This window comes from Lissotriton vulgaris, chromosome 1_1 (genome assembly GCF_964263255.1).
Source record: "Lissotriton vulgaris chromosome 1_1, aLisVul1.2, whole genome shotgun sequence".
In the NCBI taxonomy this organism is placed as follows: Eukaryota; Metazoa; Chordata; class Amphibia; order Caudata; family Salamandridae; genus Lissotriton; species Lissotriton vulgaris.
The window spans coordinates 2,020,560,319-2,020,581,907 of NC_141685.1; the positions used below are offsets into that span (position 1 = coordinate 2,020,560,319).

Genomic DNA, 21,589 nt, shown 5'->3' on the forward strand with positions numbered 1-21,589 from the left:
AAGATAGCCAAATGGGGTGCTGGAAAGGGAACAGTATGTCCATGCTGCGCACTTTATAAGACTGTCGTCATCCACATGTTCGCATCCTGTAGCGTATTGCAAGAGCTAATTAAGGATATATTGGATGTTTAGCAACTTGCAGCCTGGCGATAGCTATATATAAACGGAAAGGGCGCCATTCACGTAAAAAAGGTATGAAAATTTGGGATCCCCTGATTATGTGGATGCAAGAGCATAGCAGGGCATGCTAGAGTTTATGTATGTTTCATTATCTTTTGTGTAGGTCTTTTTAGTATAAAAGAGAATATGTACATGTCATTTTAGGAACTTTCATGGACGCTACTTAAATAGAGATCCGATAGGACTGTATTTGATTGATAGATTCTCTTTGTGTGCCTATATGTTCTTTAAGGATCAAATGATGTTATGTATTGAACCTGATTAATCATGTGTTGATGTATTGCCTGTCAGTGGGCGGGGGAGGGGGTTAGGGTGGAGGGTGTCAGATAAGTATGTAAATTAAAATTAATTAAGATTATTATTAAATATCATAAATACATTATTTATAGAAATGTTCTTTTTTTAAATATTGTAAACAATTTTCTTATATATGTTATATTTTACACTTTCTATTATAGTCGGTCGGTCAGAATTCACTCCATAAATAGGATAATGCTTTATCTTCATAAGGGATATCATATTACACCTACTAATTTATGGTATAATAACGAATGGATTGGGACATGAGCCAGAGCCACAGCATCAAATAAACTTTGATTGAAAAAGCACAAAGGCAGTTTACAGCAGCAGAGCTGATACAAAGTCTCAATATAAAGGGACAAAGGATAGTTCTGTAGTGTCGACCATGCCTTGGCGGCCATCGAGGCACTAAATAAGGAGACTTAGGTAACAATGTACAGATCTGCTAGCCAGCCAGCATATCACATCATCATTATGAAATCACAAAATTAAATCAACATTTAAATGAGTAAATCATACGGCCTGAACTGCTGAACAGGACGGCCACATATTTAGAATTCTACGGTCAAATGATGTTTAACAATTGTAAGAAAAATCAAGATATAAACATTTTATCATGGTCTATAAAGTGCTATATTGTGGTACATTATATCAATACCTCCCCCTTGTGGTTGTTTCTAGATTACATTACAATGGGAACCTGTGACGAAGAAACACAGCCAGATCACAATAATCAGAGCTCTTCAGAACATTCAAATTTACAATATTGGTGGAGGTTTTTGTCCGGAAGAGAAGTCTCGTTATATTAATACATTTTACATATTTTGCAGCATCACCAAAATGAATGTTGAGAAATGACCAAAGTGCTTTAATTGTAAAGGATACCTTTCGTCTTGGAGCTGGATAAATATTCATTCTCTTCCTTTACTGTCACTCTTCTGCGTTTCATACGGCAGAAGAAGGCTCGCCTGGCTCCACAGTGAAGTCGAGATGTGCCCGCCTGGCAATCCGTATGCACTTGCATACCCGCTTTGAAAATAACACAACATCAAGTCATTTCAGAATACTTTACACACCGCTCATAAGAACATTTACATTTCAGCACAACTTAATAATCGTGGTCCCTCCATCCCATGGCTTCATTTTCTGATCCTCTCCATCGTTTCAGCGCCTTTGACTGGCCTCTTTTCCAAAGCACAGTGGAGCTGGAGCAGCCAGGGTGCTTGCTTGCCATCTTGTGGCTAGCTGCCAAAGACATGAATGATCATTCATGGCTGAGCAGCTCCAGCGGACTTCGGAGAAGGGGGCGGGGGGAGGACCACCAAGACAAATGCTGCTTCTTGCTGCATCTCCTGGTTCACATAACCCAGTAATTCTGGGTAAGGAAGCCTCCTTTATAGTAGGAGTCCAAGTTAGTGGATAAGTCTTTCTCTGTGTGTTTATGTTCTAGAAGGAAAGGAACGTATCCATTGTTTTCGCTGCCTTGAAAAGCGAGGGAGGGAAAAAGGGCATGAAAAGATCTCATTGCATTTAAGTGTCTCCACTATGCTAGCCGGTGCAAAATGCTGCGTTGCTTCCTATGCCTGAGACACCAAGTCCTCTCAGGGTTCAGAAGTTTTGCTCTGTGATCTATGATTCGCCACAATGTGAATTCAGGAGGACTTCAATAACTCACTTTGTGCAACCCATTACAGAACATACTAACTTATGTCTATTAAGACAGTCAGCCAGAAGTTTGTGAGCCTGCAATTCCTGGGGCAGATGACAGCAAAACCAAGAAAGTCTTGGGGCTCATATAGAGTTGGGCAGTACGGGGTCATGCGTCAGCAATGGACCAATGCTTCCACCCACCTTTAGTTCCTCTGCCTTCTTTAGAGGCGGGCGGTGTTCTGTTTCTGACAGCGGAGTCACCAAAAGGCCCAGCCACAAAATGATCCTCACCACTGCCAAGCTGTGCCTACTTGTGGCTGCACCAAGTCACTCTAGGTTTGGCAAGCAACGGCCCTCCAAAACTGAGACCTTAATCAAATCTGGAAGAAGCATCTGTCTCCTTGCATTATTGGAATTGGAACTAGAATAGGATTTATATAGAGCATGCCTCCCCGGAGGCATTCCAGCGCTGCAGAGTTCATTAGAGAACAGATGAAGTTACGGGAAGAGCCAAGTTTTCAGGTGTTTGCGGAATGTTAGCAGGTTGGTTTCCCTGCGGATGGTAAGTGGCAGGGAATTCCAAAGACAGGAGGCGTTGTAGGAGAAGCGGCGGCCCCCTGTACGCGCCTTCTTGATTCTGGGGGTATCGGCTAAGTAGAGGTGGTCGGAGCGTAGCTTTCTATTGGCTTTGTAAGGTTTGATCAGAGCTCTTAAGATTGGGGGCCCTTACCCTGGAGGATTTTGTGTGTAATGCAAAGGGATTTGAAGTTAACTCTCTCCTGAATCGGGAGCCAGTGAAGGGAGCTTAACGCGGGTTTAGCGGGTTTAGCAGAGCAATAAGTCTGCCTTCCCATATTTCCCACCCCCTTTGCAATACTCTAGAGACCACTCCCACAACTGTGAATAACTGGTCCTTGTCTCTAGCCCTTATTTATTGGCACGAAGGGGAGTCTGCATGCGTCTGACTATGGGATTAAATTGGTTGCCTGTGGCTAGTACTGTTTTGGGAGCGCTTGTCTTACGCATTCATAGTCATCACGTACTTGTGAAAACAATACTTTTTTTAAAATAAATTGGACGTTTCACTTCACAAAGCACCATCATCTTGACAATAAAAAGTTGCTGCGTGCTTACTCTTCGCGTCGATAAGCTTTTCTCTTGGTGAAACGTCGGACAACGAAAGCTGCTCCTTCATCTTGGCCACATCCTTCGGATGCAGGAAATCAAACAGACTCTGCCCCATCAGCTCCGCCTGAAAGACAGGTGTTCAGAGTGAGATACAGTGTGCGCTTCTTTTCACAAGCCCATTGTACATACTGTAACCAAACCGGTGCTCTTATGCAAAATTAACCATGGAAAAGGTGAATTATGAAACAGAGGGAAATAGAGCAATACTGAATTAGGAGTGCGCCTAAGATGTTCTTTTTGTAATCAAAAATAGCTGCCTGCACTTGGCATTTCTTTAACTGTTAAACTGATACAATCTATTGAACTGGGTAAGAGGACACAGTGTGAGATCTAGAAAGACCCCAAAAGACAGCAGCCAGCAGGCGTAGGAGAGGCAGAGAAGGTGCAGCTGTGAGCACGATAAAGTAGGATGGGGTGGGACAGGAGGCAGGCAGAGTGAGCCTCAGAGAGACTGCATGCGGTGCAGACAGACAAAAGAGACGGAGACACATGAAACAGAGAGAACGACATCGCTGGACAGATAGGCTGTAATCAAGGCAGACAGGAGCCCCAACAGAAGGGAATAAAAGTCAAAAGCCACAAAAATAATGTACAAAGCAATGAGCGTCCAGAAACATCAACCCCAATTAAATTCAATTTAGTGAAGTTGATTCAGAACTTAATTCTCCCGGCTAACAAATTAGTTACTTTGGTGAAATGTGTAAAAAACATTCAGTCCTCAGCACAAACAGATGCAGACTAGCATACCCATATCTAATTAGAATTGTAACATGAGGTTACCAAGCTATCAGCGAGTATCAAATATCTCTGATATCTGATCATCAGTGCTGGCCCTTCTTGCCTTCCTCCCAGCCGTTACTCATTCAGTGACCTTCTTCTCCTCCGATGGATTGATACCATGAGCTAAAGCCTGTGACCAGAGTACCTCCTAAAGTATGGTTGCTAGAGGCCGGCACTCACATGGACTGCAACAACTATTTGGAGCTAGACGCTTTTAGGATCTCTAAAATTGTATCCTTCTCAAACACCTTCTGATAGACCACAGTTTCAATAACACAGCCCAAATAATCCTCTTTTACAGGCATTTAATCAACTGTAACTGACCAGAGCTCAGGATTCTAATGATGTATGATAATTTTATAAGATTTGCCTTAGAAAGGTAAATACACTCTCCATGAGCAAAACAAGAGGAGAGAGCACATGGGGGGAGGAGTTAGCCTAATGGCTAGGGCAGTCGACCTCAAATCTGGGGAACCAGGTTCGAGTCTCGGCAAGGATGTGCAACATCCTGTTATTCTGGGCAAATCACTTCATCTCTCAGTGCCTAACAAAAATGAATGTGTCCTCATGTAACGCAACTTGTGCTCGTGTAAAGCGCTCTGATACCCGACACCATTGGGTCTAGTCCGCGCTATATAAAACTATAAGGTATTGAAGGTATTGTCAAACAGACACGGACATAGCACTATCCCTAATACTCCTAAGACCTTTGAACAATCTCAGGGAGTGCATGTATTAATATTCCTAACAATCATGGCCAGTCGTGCCAGCGAGCAATCCCTCAAGAGGCCTGTTTTGACAGCCTCAAGTAGTGTTGGTGCATGTTACGCGATCCCGACTGCAACTTGAAGGAGTTGCTCTGGTTCTAGGCATTAATTAGCATGTCTGCACAGAGGGCAGGAATTTATCATTTTTGCCAGGGCTGTTGCAAGTTCCAGTCCAGCATACTAAGAAACAATCACGTCTGCACTGGTTTCAGAATTTATGGATTTAAACCCACAAAATGCTTCATAACTGCTGAATTGTTCTACAAACCAATCATATATACACTGAGAAAAATATGGATCTTGTATTGTTTAAAAAAATGCAGAAATGGGGATCTTTGGAAATGTACCCATATACCCACCTATTTTAGAATGATATTATATCCTATGCAGTGTTTGGGAAAAACCCATATGCGCTGATTGTGATGTTGGTGGGACCGACACCGATGGCCCATCGGTCTCGGTCTCACTAATATCTGTCCCTGTAGTCCACCTGCCGCATTACAACGCGGTGGGCAGAGGCATCGGGCGGAAGGACTGTCTGCGGCACTTCGGACAGACTCAAGGAGCCCGTTGGTGCGTTGGATGGCACCATAATTCCCCAAGGACGGCGGAGCAAGGCTCGGCTCCGCTGTCGGGATTATGATGACACTTTCTGCCTGCCCTTTCATTTTTGGTTCACCCACCATGAAAAGACAGGTGGAAAGTGACTTTGGGAGTCCCTAGCATGGCACCTCTGGTGCCCCTAAACATCCCTGCACCGTGAGGTGCCTGTCACACGGTGCAGGGATGTTTCAAAACATCCATTTTACAATGGAAGCTTGTGCTGTGGGCCTTTTTTGCCCGCCGCACAAGCTACCATTGTAAAATGCATGTTTGCAACCGCCCTGTGGGCGGTTGCATCGTAATCCTGTGGTCGGAACTGCCAACCTAAGGTCAGGCAGTTCCAGAACGATTGCGCCCCCCCCCCACCCGACATCGCAACCAGCCCCTTAGTGTTGATATGTGAAAGTTGCAGAGAGATTCAATAACTCCAAATAGGACATATTGGCAAACAAACAGAATGTATTGATCCCAAGTCTCAAATCTGTGTGCTAGAACAATGAGGCTTAGACTAGTATTTTAAAAAGCCTTGTGGTCTTTCATTTGTTGGTGAGTACAGTGGTATATATATATATATATCTGTGAACAAGGGCGGACGCCCGAAACGCGTAAGATCTGGTGGCCTTGAACGCAATAAAATCGTTTTAGCCCACAAACGGACGTTGGAGTGGCGTGGCTTTCTTTCTTGGCTGTTTGGCGGCGGCTGCTGCGAGGCTTTGAGGAGAGAGCTGCATCTGCGCATATATATATATATATATATATATATATATATATATATATATATATATATATATATATATATATATATATATATCCAAGCAATCAGCGAAAGTTTTCCGCAGGCGAGGCGTCCCTCCCGCTCCACAGACAAACGCAGACACGGTCCAATTTAGTGCAATTCGTTTATTTAGTGCAAGCACATCGTATGACGTTTCGGCTCCGAGGAGCCTTGTTCACATGACAGTGTCCAACTGGGTGAGCTGTTCTTTTAAAGAGACAGCCTCTGTTGAAAAAAAGAGAGTTGATCACATGCTTGATCTTAAGAGTGGACATGGAAAATGTATATATCTTGTAATACAGATTGGCCAAAACTATTGTTATTAAATGAATAAATGTGTACATTTTCATTTACCTACTCCTGGTGATCTGATCTGGATCACTCAGAAATGGGGCTTCAATAAACAGGCAAGCCTTTCTGCATGGCAGGTTTACATTTAATTAAAAACAAAACAGCTGCATTGATCGCCACACACAGAATTGAAACAGAAATAGTACATGGTGCATTTATTACACTGATAAAGGAGCCAAACAAAGGGAAAATTAAGAATAGCAACCTTCGTATGTCTACCATGCGATTTAACTCATGTATGTAAATAGTTTTTTTTACATAGGTCACTGTACTTAGACAAAACAAGTAAAGTTCTCCTACCTGACTATAGTTTAGTATTTTGGAGATTGATTCAGAGACAAAGAGAATTTTCCCTCGATCACATCCAATGACAAAGAGGAACCCATCTGCAGCCTAGGATACAAAATGCACACTTAATGAACTAACATGACATTGGAAAACGAAAACAAACAAATCAACACAGATTTGTGCAGGTGAACTACTTGGTGCTAATGAAAAAGTCTGCATCGAAGTGAACAAGCAGAGAACAAAGTGGGTGCATGGTCAATCACTTGCAATAAAAGAGAAATTGTAATTAACCATAATTGTAAACGTATAAAGCGAGTAACACCTCCCAGATGTTTGCTTCTGTGACTGTACTAACCGTATGCACAAAAGGGATCAATAAATTGTTAATAATGTTATGTTTCGTTGTTATATTACAGGGTTTTATAGAGTGCAAGTACATCTTTCGGTTTCTTTGTGCTAGGTAAAAGCAGAACCCTCCTCAAAACAATTAGTCATAGGCTTGTTTAAGTAGCAAGTCTTCAAGAGTTGCCTGAATATCAGGTAGTAAGGGGTGGATCTTATCTCTCGAGGAAAGAAGTACCAAATGAGGGGGCAAGGATAGAGAAACTTGAGCCTCCCAGTATCTTCTTTTTAAATGATGAAGTAGAGAGGAGATTCCTGAGTGGACCTTGTGTTTGGGAATATATATTTTTTAAGTTCTAGATGACATGAAGGTGGGACTCCTATCGTAGATGGATTTGAAAATAATACAGCTGGTCTTAAAGATGGTACTTTGTTAAATCGGTAACCAATGAATGTTCCTCACCAGGAACTGTTAAAATGTTAGTCTGGGTGCCTGGTTTTGTGCTAGTTGGAGTCTGACAGAAAAGGTATTTAGGATGGCCAAGATAAAAAGAGTTTGCATAGTCAATTCGTGAGATGACTAAGGCAAGAATAACTTGAACCAGGGCTTAAAATGTGAGGAACTTGCCAATCGTCTTGATTTTATGCATTTGTAGAAAGCAGGAGGATATAACTGCTCCTAATTAGGGTTCTTCACTAGATCTTTGTCGATGAGGACTCCTAGACTTTTAACAGAGTGCTTGGGTTGGGGAGGGGCACCCATCGGGGGGCAGAAGGAAGGGTTACATCATTGTTTTGAGTTATGACAATTTCAGTTTTATCAGAATTGACTTTTAGTTAGTTGCTGCTTATCCAGTCTCTGATAAACTGCAGAGAGGTATGAAATGGCGGTGGCTCTTAACGGGGACTCTGACCAACTGGCGTCAAGCTTTGCGGACGGTTTGAGGGCTGTTGCTAGATGGCTTATGTCCAACTGCCTACAACTCAACGCCCTCAAAACTGAGGTGATGGTGCTGGGGAAACATCCTGATCGGTGGGGTGCTAGCTGGTGGCCTAAGGAGCTGGGACCTCCCCCCAAACCGGTCTCCGAACTCAAAAACCTTGGCGTCTGGCTGGATTCCAAACTAACCTTCTCGTTCCACACTAAGAAGGTGGCATCCACATGCTTCGGCATTCTGCGTGGTTTGAGGCCTATCCTCAAATTTTTTGATGCCCCCACACGCCAGATGGTGGTCCAAGCCAGCGTACTATCGAGGCTCGACTACACGAGCTCTCTGCTCTTGGGCGCCAACCAGGCGGAAGTCCTGCAACTTCAACGGGTGCAGAACGCGGCAGCTAGAGCCCTGGTGGGCCTGCCACGCTTCTGCTCAGCCCGTAGCACAATCTTCAATCTGCACTGGCTGCCAGTAATCAGGCGCATAGAGTTCAAGGCCCTCTGCTTTGCCTTCAAAATTCTTAAATCTGACACCCCTATCATCCTTCAGCACCTTTTGTCTTTGTACACCCCTTCGCGCAGTCTTCGTTCTGCTGGCCAAAATTTGGCACTTGTCCCCCGATTTCAGAGATGTAGACTGGGTGGCCGATCGTTTACGGTCTTGGCCTCTAAATTATGGAACGCACTTCCTGCCCACATCCGCACTCTTGATGACCTTTTTGCTTTTAGGAAAGCTGTTAAAACTCATTTCTTTCCTCTGCCTTACTAATCACTCTCTACTTTTTCTGTGTTATTAGTTATGTTACCTTCTCCAGTTATAGCGCCGGGACGCCCCTTAGCTGGGGCAGCTGTGCGCTTAAAAAATCCAAATAACATAACATAACAAATAACAAATATTTTCTTTGTTTCAAAGTAGTATCAATAGTGAAGAGTAGCTTCCGATCATCAGCATAGTTATATATTCCGAAATGTATCTTCTCAAGAGAATGCACATGGGGAAGAATAAACAGGTTGAGGTGAGGGGACAGGGAAGACCCCTAAGGAACTCCACAAGATAGACGGCAAAAGATCTAGAAGGACCAACACCTGGTTGGTGCCTCTGTCAGCTTCCTCCTGCAAGTCATCTACAACTGAGAGAATGGTAGCTTCAGATGAGAAAAAAACAGCTGGAAACTAGACTAATGTGACACAAGCAACTTAGATTTGCAGAGGTGTCTGGCAACATGTGCTTCAAGCACCTTTGCTAAATATGAACACAAGGAAATTGGCCAATAATTTTTCAAGATAAGTGGCTCCTCACTGGATTTCTTTTGGAGTGGGACTACTGTCGCCTCCTTGAAAGTGTCTGATACTGTGCTTTGACTGTGGAGAGAAATGGCTTAGTCAGGAAAGTGTAAAAAGACCGTTTTTAGGATTTTTGGGAGACAGACGAAATTTGAATTTTACCAGCAGGTCCATGAGGCAATCCTTGCTGAAGGCAAGAAATTCAGACAGAGTAAACTGGTTCCTTAGAATAGGTGGTACAAGGTTCGGGAGAGAGCTAGCCAGTATGCTGTACTTTATTGTTTTAATCTTTGAAATGAAGAAAGAGTTAAGAGTGTCAAATAAATTCTTCTCAGGAAGGAAAGGTATGGTCAGTGTGTCAGAATTTGATAATTCAGAGACTATGTTAAAGCTTTTCTTTGACTTATTCACTAAGTTTAATATTCTATTGGAAAAGAACACAGCTTTAGCTTGCTTGATTAAACTTTTATATCCTTTGAGACAGAGAATGTAGGCTTCCTTATTATCGAATGAATAGTTAGTCTTTGGATGCCGCATGGCGTCTGACCTGTTTGAATTTCCGAAGGGGGTTGTGGATATTGCTGGCAGTATTTAACCAGTTAGTAAATTCTTCCTTGTGGTGATTAATGCTATTGTATGGTTTGGGTGAAGTGAGCGATAGGGATTCGCAGAAGGAATTGATGTCCACCCAGGACCAGTTTCTGGAAAGAACTCCAGGGCATGCGGGAATATTTTGATGGGGTCAAGCCAGTGAAAGAAAATTTAACTAATAAGTGATTGGATCATACAAAGATAAATAGCAAGACCATACAGGGTCTAATGTGTGGCCTTTGTTGTGAGTAGGTAAGAACACATGGTGTTTAAGATTAAGATTGCTGAGCAAGTCCGTTAGCTTTGCAGAGGAAGACCCTCTACCTTCCTCATTTGCCCAGTAATTAAGATCACCTATTAACAGGATTTGGCGAGGATTCATGCGTTAACCAGGTTACGTTTCTTTTCAAAATCATATATATGGAGATTCGAAGTTGAGTAGATGGAAGATTTCGGTCTGGTGCTGGACCACAGATCTAGTATGGAGAAAAACGACCACAATTTGGTCTGTGTTGGGGAACCAGAGTGCTTAAGTGTGTCAAAGGCATGGTGCATGGTTGTTTTGAGAGGATTTAGTGCCAGAGGTAAAACTCTTTAAGATGTTCAAGTTTGTAACTTTACTATTGTGGAGGGAGCTAATTGAGAGCTAGGTGATTAAAGATGGCTGAGTTCCTCTGAGTTCCTCTGAGGAGTAATATGGTGTTTGGGCTAGTGGCTGGCACCTGGCCCCGTACAGGCACAGAAAGGCACAGGCAGGCTTGCCTTTGACACATCATCGGAGCTCCAGCTGCACATCCGTTTAGTTGCCCGCATTACATGGGCTGCAAGCTCTAACAGGCTCCGGGTCAATTCTCCAGATCGGTTCTGCCTAAGTACAATCAGATTACAGCATTGGCAAAGCTGTAATGCAGTTCACGATTTCCCCGAGTTAAATCACCATTATAAAGAGTTTTCTCTCAGCAAGTAACGGCGATTGCTAACACAAATTAAAAGCATGCTCGAATTAAAACAAGCACAGAACGCGATTCAGATGAGTGAGCATCATGCTACTGTTACTTGCGCATCCGCTTCATTGCCTGAGTTTTATGGACTGCGAGCTCTGACAGGCTCCGTCCCTATTCTCTTGATTGGTCCTACCTAAGTCCAATCAGATTTGCAGAACTGGCAAAGCAGTAATCCAGTTCATTTTTTCCTCGTCTTAAATCACTGTTATTAACAGTTTTTTCCCAGCAAGTTACAGCGAGTGCTAACACGCATTAAAAGGGAGCTCAATTTAAAACAAGTACAGGACGCTACTGTTACTGTACTGTAATAATTAAACAACATTTGTAAAGAGTTTGGTCCAAAATAATAAGTAAAAAAACGTCTGACCTGTGGTTGTGTAAACATTTCCTGTGTTTATTTAATAAATCATTCTGATGAAATACTATGTGAGAAAGGGGAAAGCATTTTTTAAAGGTATTTCTCTATTCAAAAGTACTGACCGCTCCATGCATTCTGTATCAAAATATCATCCTGTATATTTACAAACATAATGTTAATGCTGCTAATCAAACACTACCTGCATTTTTAGACGTTTTTAAATAGAATGCATGTTAAAACAGAATAGGTATTCTGTGTAAAAAGTAGTAGGCTGGGTTGTTCATCCAGAAAATAGATAATTTTAACTTATATTTTCATAAGAAACTCCACTTATATATAGAATTGACAAGAACACTACATTGCAATTACAAATATCTTACTTGCCCTTTAAATTCAAAGCATTACATACAAATATTAATACCGAAACAACATTAATGAGTAGGCATTTGATCAAGGACTGACCCACAACCCCTGAGGTCTTAAAAATATGCAATAATGTAAATACTATCATTCTCTCTTTACTCACCCTGAGGATAAGGTGTCTCAGCTCATCGTCCTGTAAAAATGAAGGTTTGTAACTGTCTTCTGCATAATACCTTCTGGTACCTGCAAATCAAATAAACAGACATGAACTAGATCAAACATATTCTGAAAGTGTTAAAGCAAGAGAGATTAAAATCACATCAATCACCTAATTTCCAGTTTAAATTTCCACGCCCATTTTATAACACATTTGGGTCACCTGGGACAAACGTTAAGCTTTTATTTAGCATGATGATTAACCTTGACATGTTAATCTTGATCGCCCTTCTCTCCTAATCAGTCTTTCCCTCTCTCCAGTGCTGGACCCTCTCCCTTTCGCATGTTGCTGCTTTGTTCTTGTCCTTTTTTTGCTAATCTCCCTCCTACTTGTATTAACCTAACCTAGCTCCCCTTTCCTCTACACTAGATATTTTAATTTCCATGCCTTGTATGCATCTTAATCTACAGCTTAACCCATGTTTATTGCTCTTTTCAAGAATGCTCTTTTCCAGATAAATTGGTATATAGGTCTTGACTACAGGTAGCTATACATGATTTTATATATATATATATATATATATATATATATATATATATATATATAGTTATGAACAGTAAGAGCATTTTATTGGCTTGCTAATGACTGTGGAGCAATTTGCCGATTTTTCCAGAAACTTTTAAAAAACAAAGTTCATCAATCTCAGCTCTTCCTTGAAAGTTTTGGGTTCATCTGTCAAGTTGGGGAGGGTTACAATGCAAAGTCCACAGGAAAATTGTATAGCAATACAGCAAAAATGGCTGAACGTAATCATACCAGATTTGGCAGAAAGCTAGATCTTGGTCCAGAAAGTGTGCTTTTTCTGATTTGGTGTATATACATTCAGTAGTTTTTACTAATTTAAGGTTCAAATAGTTTGTATATCTGGACAGTTGGGCTCACTGGACTACCGCAAGAGTCCTGCAATCATAAAATAGAACAATCCAATTGGCGGAGGGAGCTTTTTTTCCCGTCAGCCACCTCGTTCCCACAGGGTTGAGGGCTTCTGTGTATGCTCACACTTGGATTGGCTGGCCACAACATGAAAAGAAATTTGGCGCTCTTGCCATACACTACTGATTACCTCCCAAATTACAACACTCATGACACAGTTCCATGACATCATTGATAACATGACTGTAAAATCAGAAATTACATAATTGATGAAAACACTGTGCATGGTGGGGGCGTGAGTTATAGTTACTTTACAGCACAAGTTATTGTTACTTGAGATAACTATAACTGGTGAATTTCAGTGGTTGTGTTTGTTTACAACAGTATGTTTTAACATCTAAGGAATCTGATTTATCGCTCCTGGAGTTCTCTAGATTTCTAACTCTCCTTAAAAAAAAGTAAAAGCCCGGGGCCAGATGGGTTTACGGTACAATTGAACTCACATTTTTCGAATGTATTACTTCCTAAACTCTTACAAATTTTTCAATATTTCTATGCCACTGGCAAAGCGTGTGGCACTTTCCAAGAAGCCACAATATGCCTAATCCATAAAGAGGGCAGGATCCTATGCAATGAAGAATTATAACCCTATATTTCTTGCAAAAGTGGATTACAACATTTTTATTAAACTGCTTGCTTTGCGACTTGAGCATTTATTGCCAGATTTAATCGGTTAAGAGCAATGTGGCTTTGTTAAGAGCAGACTAACTTCAGATAATTCTCTATTTTTTTTAGGTTGTTAAACAAGGCTTCCACTCTTTCATATTCCTTAGCTGCAGTTTGTATTGACACAGAGAAGGCGTATGATAGAGTGGAAAAGTCTTTTTTGATTCAAGCTCATCAATGGCATGGTTTTGATCCTAAATATATTTCCCTTATCTCATTGCTTTCTACAGCGCCAAGTGCTTCTGCATTAGTTAATGTACATATCTCTCAATAATTCCCATTACAGCGAGGTGTGCGTCAAATTTGTCCCCATCCCCTCTTTTATTTATTTTAGCTCTTAAACCCTTTTTGTCCCATATTCGTCAGAATAACTATCTCTGGTTTTCTTTACGGTGAACACAATTTGAAGCTGTTCGCCCATGTGGATGATTGTTTTGCTTTTTGTATTTAACCCTGAGACTTCTATTCCCCCCGTATTGCAAGCATTTCTGATTTTTCCCTTGTTTCAGGGTATAAAATCAGTACTGATGAAACAGAAATGCAGAATAGCTTTAGCACATTTTAGGAAACCAAAATCGGCCAAAGGAGTGAACTTTCCTGATTTTGCCTTTACCATAAAGCCTATTGTCTCAGGCAAGCATCTAAATGGCTTCTTGCAGTACCCTCACTCTTAACACCATTATGGGATACCATTTAACGTTCCTTACTGGCATCTTTTTCTGTAAACAAAGTTCTTGCTTTTTCCACAAAGACTAATGTCACTTCTCTTCCATGTTTAAACATACATGTTCAAGGTTACAGCCTCATCGTCAACCAAAGATCATCTCTAGAAATTCTTTCCTACAGTCTTCCCTTTGGTATAACAGTCTCATCACCATTCGCAATAGGCCCCTTTATTGGAAATCTTGGCGACTTAGGGGAATAGTTTGGGTACACGATTTGTTTGATGGCATGACTCCTAGTTCTTTTTGTCAATTTCAAGCCACTATTATGTGTCCTCATTTGTTTTGGCACTTCATTCTTATGGAAATCTTTCTAGACGTTTTCTATGCCTTCCCTTCAGATGACTCTGTTTCCACAGAAGACTAAGTTCTCAAAATACATCTCTTCCAAAAGCATCACTGATTTATAAATATCTTTCAGCTCCAGATCCTGACCATTCTAAATCTAAAATAGAACTTACTTGGGAAGCAGATTTGGTTGGTGTTTGGAGCATCGACTTCTGGAACAAACTCTGGGCTCGTTCTTTAACAACTTCTAGGTCCGCCTCTACCACTCAATCTATGTTCTTTCTATATCATAGATTGAATTTTACTCCTTTATCCATAGCTAATTTATCACACACTAATAATAGGACATGCTGATTTAATGCATCTTCTATTCACCTGCCCTGTTGTAGCTTCTTTTTGGGGAAATATTTGGTGTTGTATATCGCATATCTTTAATTTACTTTTTCCTCTGTCTAATGTTATTCTTTTTATAGGAAGCTTATCAGATTCTTTAGAGTTACTGTACATGAAAAGGGTATATTTGACCTTATGTTAGCTCTAGCTTTTCAACAAATTACAATTAATTGGAAATGTTCATCTAAGCTGTCAGTTAAGAATTGGTGGAATAATGTTTGTCATACCAAAGATTGGATATTGCATTTGCCTATTCGAGCAACCCGTTTGTTAACAGAGATTTATATTGGTCACCATTAACTAACTATTTAAATAGGTTTGGAACTATGCCTTTGTCTTGTGAATGTTTCGAAAATGTTGAACCTCTGTAAATTGTTAATTTTCTTTGCTTTTTGTTTTCTCTTCTTCATTATTTTTCACCACTGGATTGTTTTTTAGATATCTTAATTGTTTCTTGGTCCTACATAAATATGCTAAGTTACTCAATATTCAGTTTCAGATTTATATTGTGTTCCTTCTCTCCCCCTTTCCCTTTGATTTTGTTAAAATGTAAATAGCTCTCTACTCTGTTTTATTGCTTACTTTTCATTAACCTTATGCTCAATATGCTTTGTTCATTGATTACTCTTTGTAATATTTTTATTCTTCAAAACAATCTTATTAAACTTAAAAAAATATATATTGAATGTCCTTAATGCTCACAAATGAAATCATGCTAGCAGTTCAAAATCATATCTATAAGAAACTGGGCAGCAAAGTGTCAACACAACAGTAAAGTGAAAGTTTTTTTATAGCTTTGGTCTGATAGTTTTATGAAACATTGTCACTTTTTGTGAAAAATTCTCCACAATGAAATTAAGAAATATCTGGGAAATTTTGACCATGATGAAATATGAACATAACGCATAAGCTTTTGCCTTGGGATTACTGGTGTTCCGTGTCATCCTTGATGAAACAGAAGCACTGTGTGTGGCAACTACAAATAATTTGGAAAATTCTCAACACATGCCAGTTATAGATACTTTAAATTGGCCTTCAAATCTATCCCTCCTATTTTTTGAGCCATTCATCTGCCCATGAAGCCTGCATCTGTTGTCTTTGAATACAGCTTCTTCCTCTCTCACAGATGGCATTATCTTCTTGCTGAAAATATAATCATACAGGAAATGTACACCAAGGAGACTTGAACTATGAGGCTGCCCTAACCCATTAACACATGCCAATGCTGTAGGGCTCTGTAAGCAAATGGGATGGCTCATTAAATGATGTTGTAGTTTTAGGCAAGGAATTTGAGATTCTGTAATATGTCTGGGTTTCTAAAGAATACCTAGAAGTAAAGTATCAAATACCTGAACTTATTTCTCTATCTGTAGTATTAAATGAGTCCAAACCTTTTTGCACTAATTTAATACTACAAAAAATTAAAATGAAGATTCAAATAAACAGTTGAAATTTTCAAAAACTCTGATTCATTAAAAATATTCACGCACATATCCTAGAAAAGAAGACACACTTGTTTTCACATTATCTCACATGTTTAAAAATATATAAGCATTGCCAGTTGTTAGACACCAGAACAACATCAAAGCTAATTACATGCCATCACAGTCATATGGCATTGAAATATTTCCACTTTCCTTGATAAGGGGTGAGTATAATTCAGTGCTATCGGTCAAGGACTCTGTTTGCTCTCCCCACCAACCAGGCTCAGACCAGACTGGAATGTAATTTAATAAAGCAGTAAATAGTAAAAGCATTGCATAGAGCCAATTTCTGGTATAGGTGTACAATTGCAAAGTTGGGTTCTTTAAAATCATTCTTATGGTCAAAGTCTGAAAAGGTGTGACAAGTAAGCCAGCGCATTATTCCATTCTCACCAGTTTATTGACCTGCCTAGGCCTGCAGGATTCTTGAGTATCAGTATTTTGTCTGTAGGATTTTAAAGTAATCTCAAAGAAACAAATGCGCCTCCGCTCTTTTGAGCAGCATCTAAAGATTGACCAGACAGTCAAACATTTATTAACCCTCTATTTACAAGGCCGCTGTCAGCCCTATTTAAAGGAGGTGCTTCCATTGTCTTTCAAAAGGAGTAATGATAGACTCTGCTTTGCCTAGTTTAATGTAGGTGAAATAGAACAGAAGTGGAGAAGCGCTTGGCATACCACCAGGAGGAGCCTAAGTGATTATAAATCTGAAACTCTGACCAACATCCTATGCTCCGGCCCTGGCTACAATAGCCAACACAGAGAAAAAACTTGAATGTCAGAAACAAAACACTTAAATCTTACCTTTGAGGGACTTCATGTACTGAACAGCCATACGCAACACTGTAAGTTTGTCTAATTTACGAGACATAGAATTGCACTGAGGAATCATTGTAGACAACTCTTCAATCAAGGTGTTCATTTTATCTCTTCTCCTTTTTTCAGTCTGACTGTGTGCCTCTCTAAACAAAAAAAACATTGTTATTTTGAGACTAACACAAACCTTCACGTATCAACCACTAAATATTAAATAACCACACTAGGGATCCCTGAGGTTGTCCACCATGTCACAAAACGGCAATATGGAGCAAATGCAAGAAAAGAGTTTAAGAGACTTGTCCTCTGCTATGTACTAAAATGATGTCTCAATTCTGTACCTATTTCTCACACACAGGTTTTCTTCTTATGTAACTGATCCCCAATATTCATTGGGCAAATATTGGCAGTGATGCGGTAAAAATGCTATCATGGAGTATTTTGAAAGCCCCACTTGACTGCAAAATGAAATTTAGGGGCACTTTTCACAGATAGGTGCCACTCCAAAAATACTGTCACCCCACCTTAGGAGTAAGCAACACAAAGGTGAGTATTAGCCCACTTCTGGTATGCTCCCTCCCCTTTCACTTAGTAACTTGTATGTTTTTGCATTTGAATATAGGATCTCTACCAAATCTCTTTTTTGAGATCTTACTCCTCTTCAACTGTGCGCTTTCCAAAGGAGCATGATTTTCTTTTCTATTTTTGTGGTGGTGCTTACCTTAAGACTTTGCATTTTAATGACAGTCTCAATTTTTAACTCAATGGATTAGATACTGTGAGGTTTAATAATAAAGAACATCCTCATACTTCAACCTTAGAAATAAACAGTACTGCCTCATGGTTAGAGTTACTTGTATGAGAAGTTTGGGATAATGCATGTGTTACTGAGCAAGGTTTCTAATTAGGAGTCCAACAAATTGTCGATGACCTAGGTTGCTTACAGGCCCTGTGACAATTGTTTAAGATGCATTCCCGAGACCTACAACAATCCATATATTTGCATTATATGTGCATTCATTTTGTAGGTAAAAATATATAAGTGTAGTCAGGTTTTCACATTATGATGCCAACAGCAAGTTAATGAATGTGTTAGCATACAAAAGTGCATTTTATCGTTAACTGTTAGTTTACAGTAAACCAGGGTAGATATCTTGGCTCTGCAAATTCCCCTTGTGTATTCATTTAGCTGATGTTTGTAGGCATCTGCTTGAGTTAAACAGTCTAATACACATATTGAAGGCTGACTAGGACATTCTTTCCCAATAACTTACTGAATAGTCTTGTGAGATCGAGAGAAGTGAAACTTAAGAGGAAGGTATTGTCCTAATTAACTTTAATCCCATTCACACATACACATGGCTATGGCCCCCTGTACTGCAAAGGAAGTGGGAGGCAGACCTTGGCAAAGAGATTAATGAGACGGTATGGGAACAAATATTTAGGAGGGCGTGGAAGAGCACCAGAAACGCCAGATTTCAGTTGGTACACTTTTTTATATTACACAGGGCTTATCTTACACCCGCTAAAATGAAGAAGTACTTTAGAGCGGACACGGCCCCATGCCCGCGATGCACGTTGGAGGGGGCGGAGTTCCAGCATATGATGTGGAGTTGCCCGCAGCTCAGAACATTCTGGGAAGAGGTAGTAAACCTACTATGCGATGTTACGGATCGTCGAATAACAGCTGACATGGGCACGTGTTTGCTGCATTGGTTCCCGCACACTCCTAAAACGAAGGTAACAAGTAAACTCCTAGACCTGGGGTTGCTCCTAGCGAAGAGGGATATTACAGCACACTGGAAGTCAAGGGGAGGGCCCAGCTATTCGCAGTGGAAGGTTGAACTAGTTAAATGGGCAGCATTTGAAAGTACGGTTCGACTCCAGCAGGCTAGACGTACAGATAATAAGAAGGCGCTGGAAGGTGCGAGGGCATGGGAGGCCTTGGGTCAGGTCCTGAGAGACCAAGAGGTGGAGGCAGAAACTACTCAGTCTTGAAGGGGCAAAAGGGACTGCTCAGAGATATAGGAATAGAGAAAACCCTCAGTTGAAACATGGTCGACGACCGTTATGGCAAATTATCTACAAGTTAAGATAAGCGATAGTGGAGTTATGATGCATAGAGTTGACGTAAAGGGATTGCTTCAGACTGTATGGAAGCTTGATGATTGAGACACACCGGGGCGGTGGATGGGAGGAGGGCGGGCAACATGTTAACTATTATCGTAGTAAGGTTAGCGAGCAATGGTATATTGTTAATGTTATGTCTCGGAATTCTGTCAGAGCGTTACAAGCTGTACGGGAATGGACTCATTGTGAGATAATCGGCCATACATTCGGGGGTAAAGGATGGACTTAAATTGATAAATACGCTATGAGAATTAGGTGTACAAGCACAGCTGCAATGCTCTATTTAAGTACATATACTATTGTGTTTATTGAATGTGGTGGTATGTGTTGAAAAGAAAGCAATAAAAAAGCATTTTATAAAAAAATAGAATGACTATGGCCCCCTGTGCTTTTTTTATTTGTTCCTTAAATTTGCACATCCAAACAATAGGAGCTTCAGGGGAAAGGAATGATCAGGCCGTCTCCCACTCAACTTATTATAAACCAACAATGGGCCTGATCAACAATAGTTACACCAAAATCTGTATATCCAGCGGTTGAGGGGTCACCAGAAACTTTCTAACTCCCTCCCGGACGTATCTAATCGCTATGCTGTGGTGTATCTGAGTTCCAAATGCTTATACCATCATGAGTCCGCCCAAGTGTGCATGAAAAAAAGGTGTAGGGTAGAGAGAAAGCACCTCACGATAGTAACACCAAGGGGACTGTTGGCTGGTACTCGTCAGCAAGTCCACTTATCATCATCGGTTACTTCCTCTCCGTGAAAGAAGAAACATGTGTGTGTGTGTGTGTTGTTAACAGAAACTCAACCAATAAAATCAAAATATAGAAACCTAAATGGGATTATAAGATCTATACATGCTGATAACATGAATGCCCGATGGACCCGTGAGGATATAGACAGACAATCCTCACCTCTACAAATTGGTGAAGCTAACTAGCCTGAGATAACTTTATTCGATGCCGCTAGCTTTCCAAATTAAAAATGGTTCCCTTCAAACCATAGTCAATTAATCAGAGCCAACATGTTTCATTGCCAAGGGATTATTCGGGCAATTTAGTCAGGGCTACTGTGGTTCCAAACCAATACTTCATGGGAGGTTCACATTAAACCTATGATGGTATATAATACAAAAACAGGAGAAAAAACACCAACTGTGAACACACTCTTCTCAACAATGATTTACTACATTTTCACTCATAATATCATATACTTCCCGTACCATCTGGTTGCGTCCATACTGTATACCTGCAACCATAAAAAAGGGGAATGCAACACGCGTCAATGGATCGCGTTTCCCCGCAGTTATTGCCCACAGGTCCTATCACCTGCAAAGAATTATGAACAATCATATTGCAGCAGTATATAAAATCCTTCATTGCCAACATGTGCAGTTCTACAGGCTCATGCCCGCATCACGCATACAAAATCGTAAGCAGGACGTAGTACATTCATGGCCACCACTATCCTAATGTACATACGGGTGTTGTGCCACCGTCTACTTCCTATGTTGTTTAAAGCCTGTCAGAATTTACCAAACTTCTTTCCTCAATCGTAATCAATTAAAAATGATCGGCGGGGGCACCTTACACTATCCAAGTACAAAACGTTACCAGCCATCGCCGTTGGACCTATCCCCGAAAACACACCCCAATTACTTGACCAAGCTACTGGTCACTTGTACGGCGAATATATCGTGTTCCAGTCTAGTCAAACTAGAAACGGTGCGGGAGCCCCCGCATATTAGCAACTCTCAACCCGTGGCCATTCGTATCTGCCACTCACTCAGACAGCGGGCTTACCACTACCGGAAACGTCCGGTCCTCAATTCGGTGCCACACGAGGTCAATTCCCGAGCGTATCTAAATACCTGCTCCTTCACTATGCAAACCACTGACACTGCACTGACATGCAGCTTTACTGATAAAACGATTTAGTGTACAAACAATGTTTGGAAATAGAGTTTCTGCAAATATGTGTCATTTGCACATCACCAAATAAACTCTTCTGATTTGTTTCTCTCCTATTTAAATCTTTGTTTGCATCACACTTCTTAATGACAAAAATGTGCTTTCATAATTCCGGATATATTTTGAAATATTTGTACTATTCATTTACAAGCTATTTAAATGCTGTTAGAAATAAATATACATCTTTCAGCCTTTTGTTTCACCAGGATTG

General features: G+C 40.6%; 1 protein-coding gene across 1 annotated transcript in view; it reads right to left on the reverse strand.

Moving 5' to 3' along the window:
- The window catches only part of BMAL2 (basic helix-loop-helix ARNT like 2), a 191,730-nt gene that overhangs the window by 62,601 nt on the left and 107,540 nt on the right, over positions 1–21,589 (reverse strand). The window contains exons 5-9 of the mRNA XM_086920187.1: positions 17,266–17,423; positions 11,922–12,001; positions 6,895–6,987; positions 3,265–3,382; positions 1,366–1,509 (exon numbers count right to left, since the gene is read on the reverse strand). Coding sequence (XP_086776313.1) covers positions 1,366–1,509; positions 3,265–3,382; positions 6,895–6,987; positions 11,922–12,001; positions 17,266–17,423 — 593 coding nt within the window. The remainder of the gene's footprint in view (positions 1–1,365; positions 1,510–3,264; positions 3,383–6,894; positions 6,988–11,921; positions 12,002–17,265; positions 17,424–21,589) is intronic.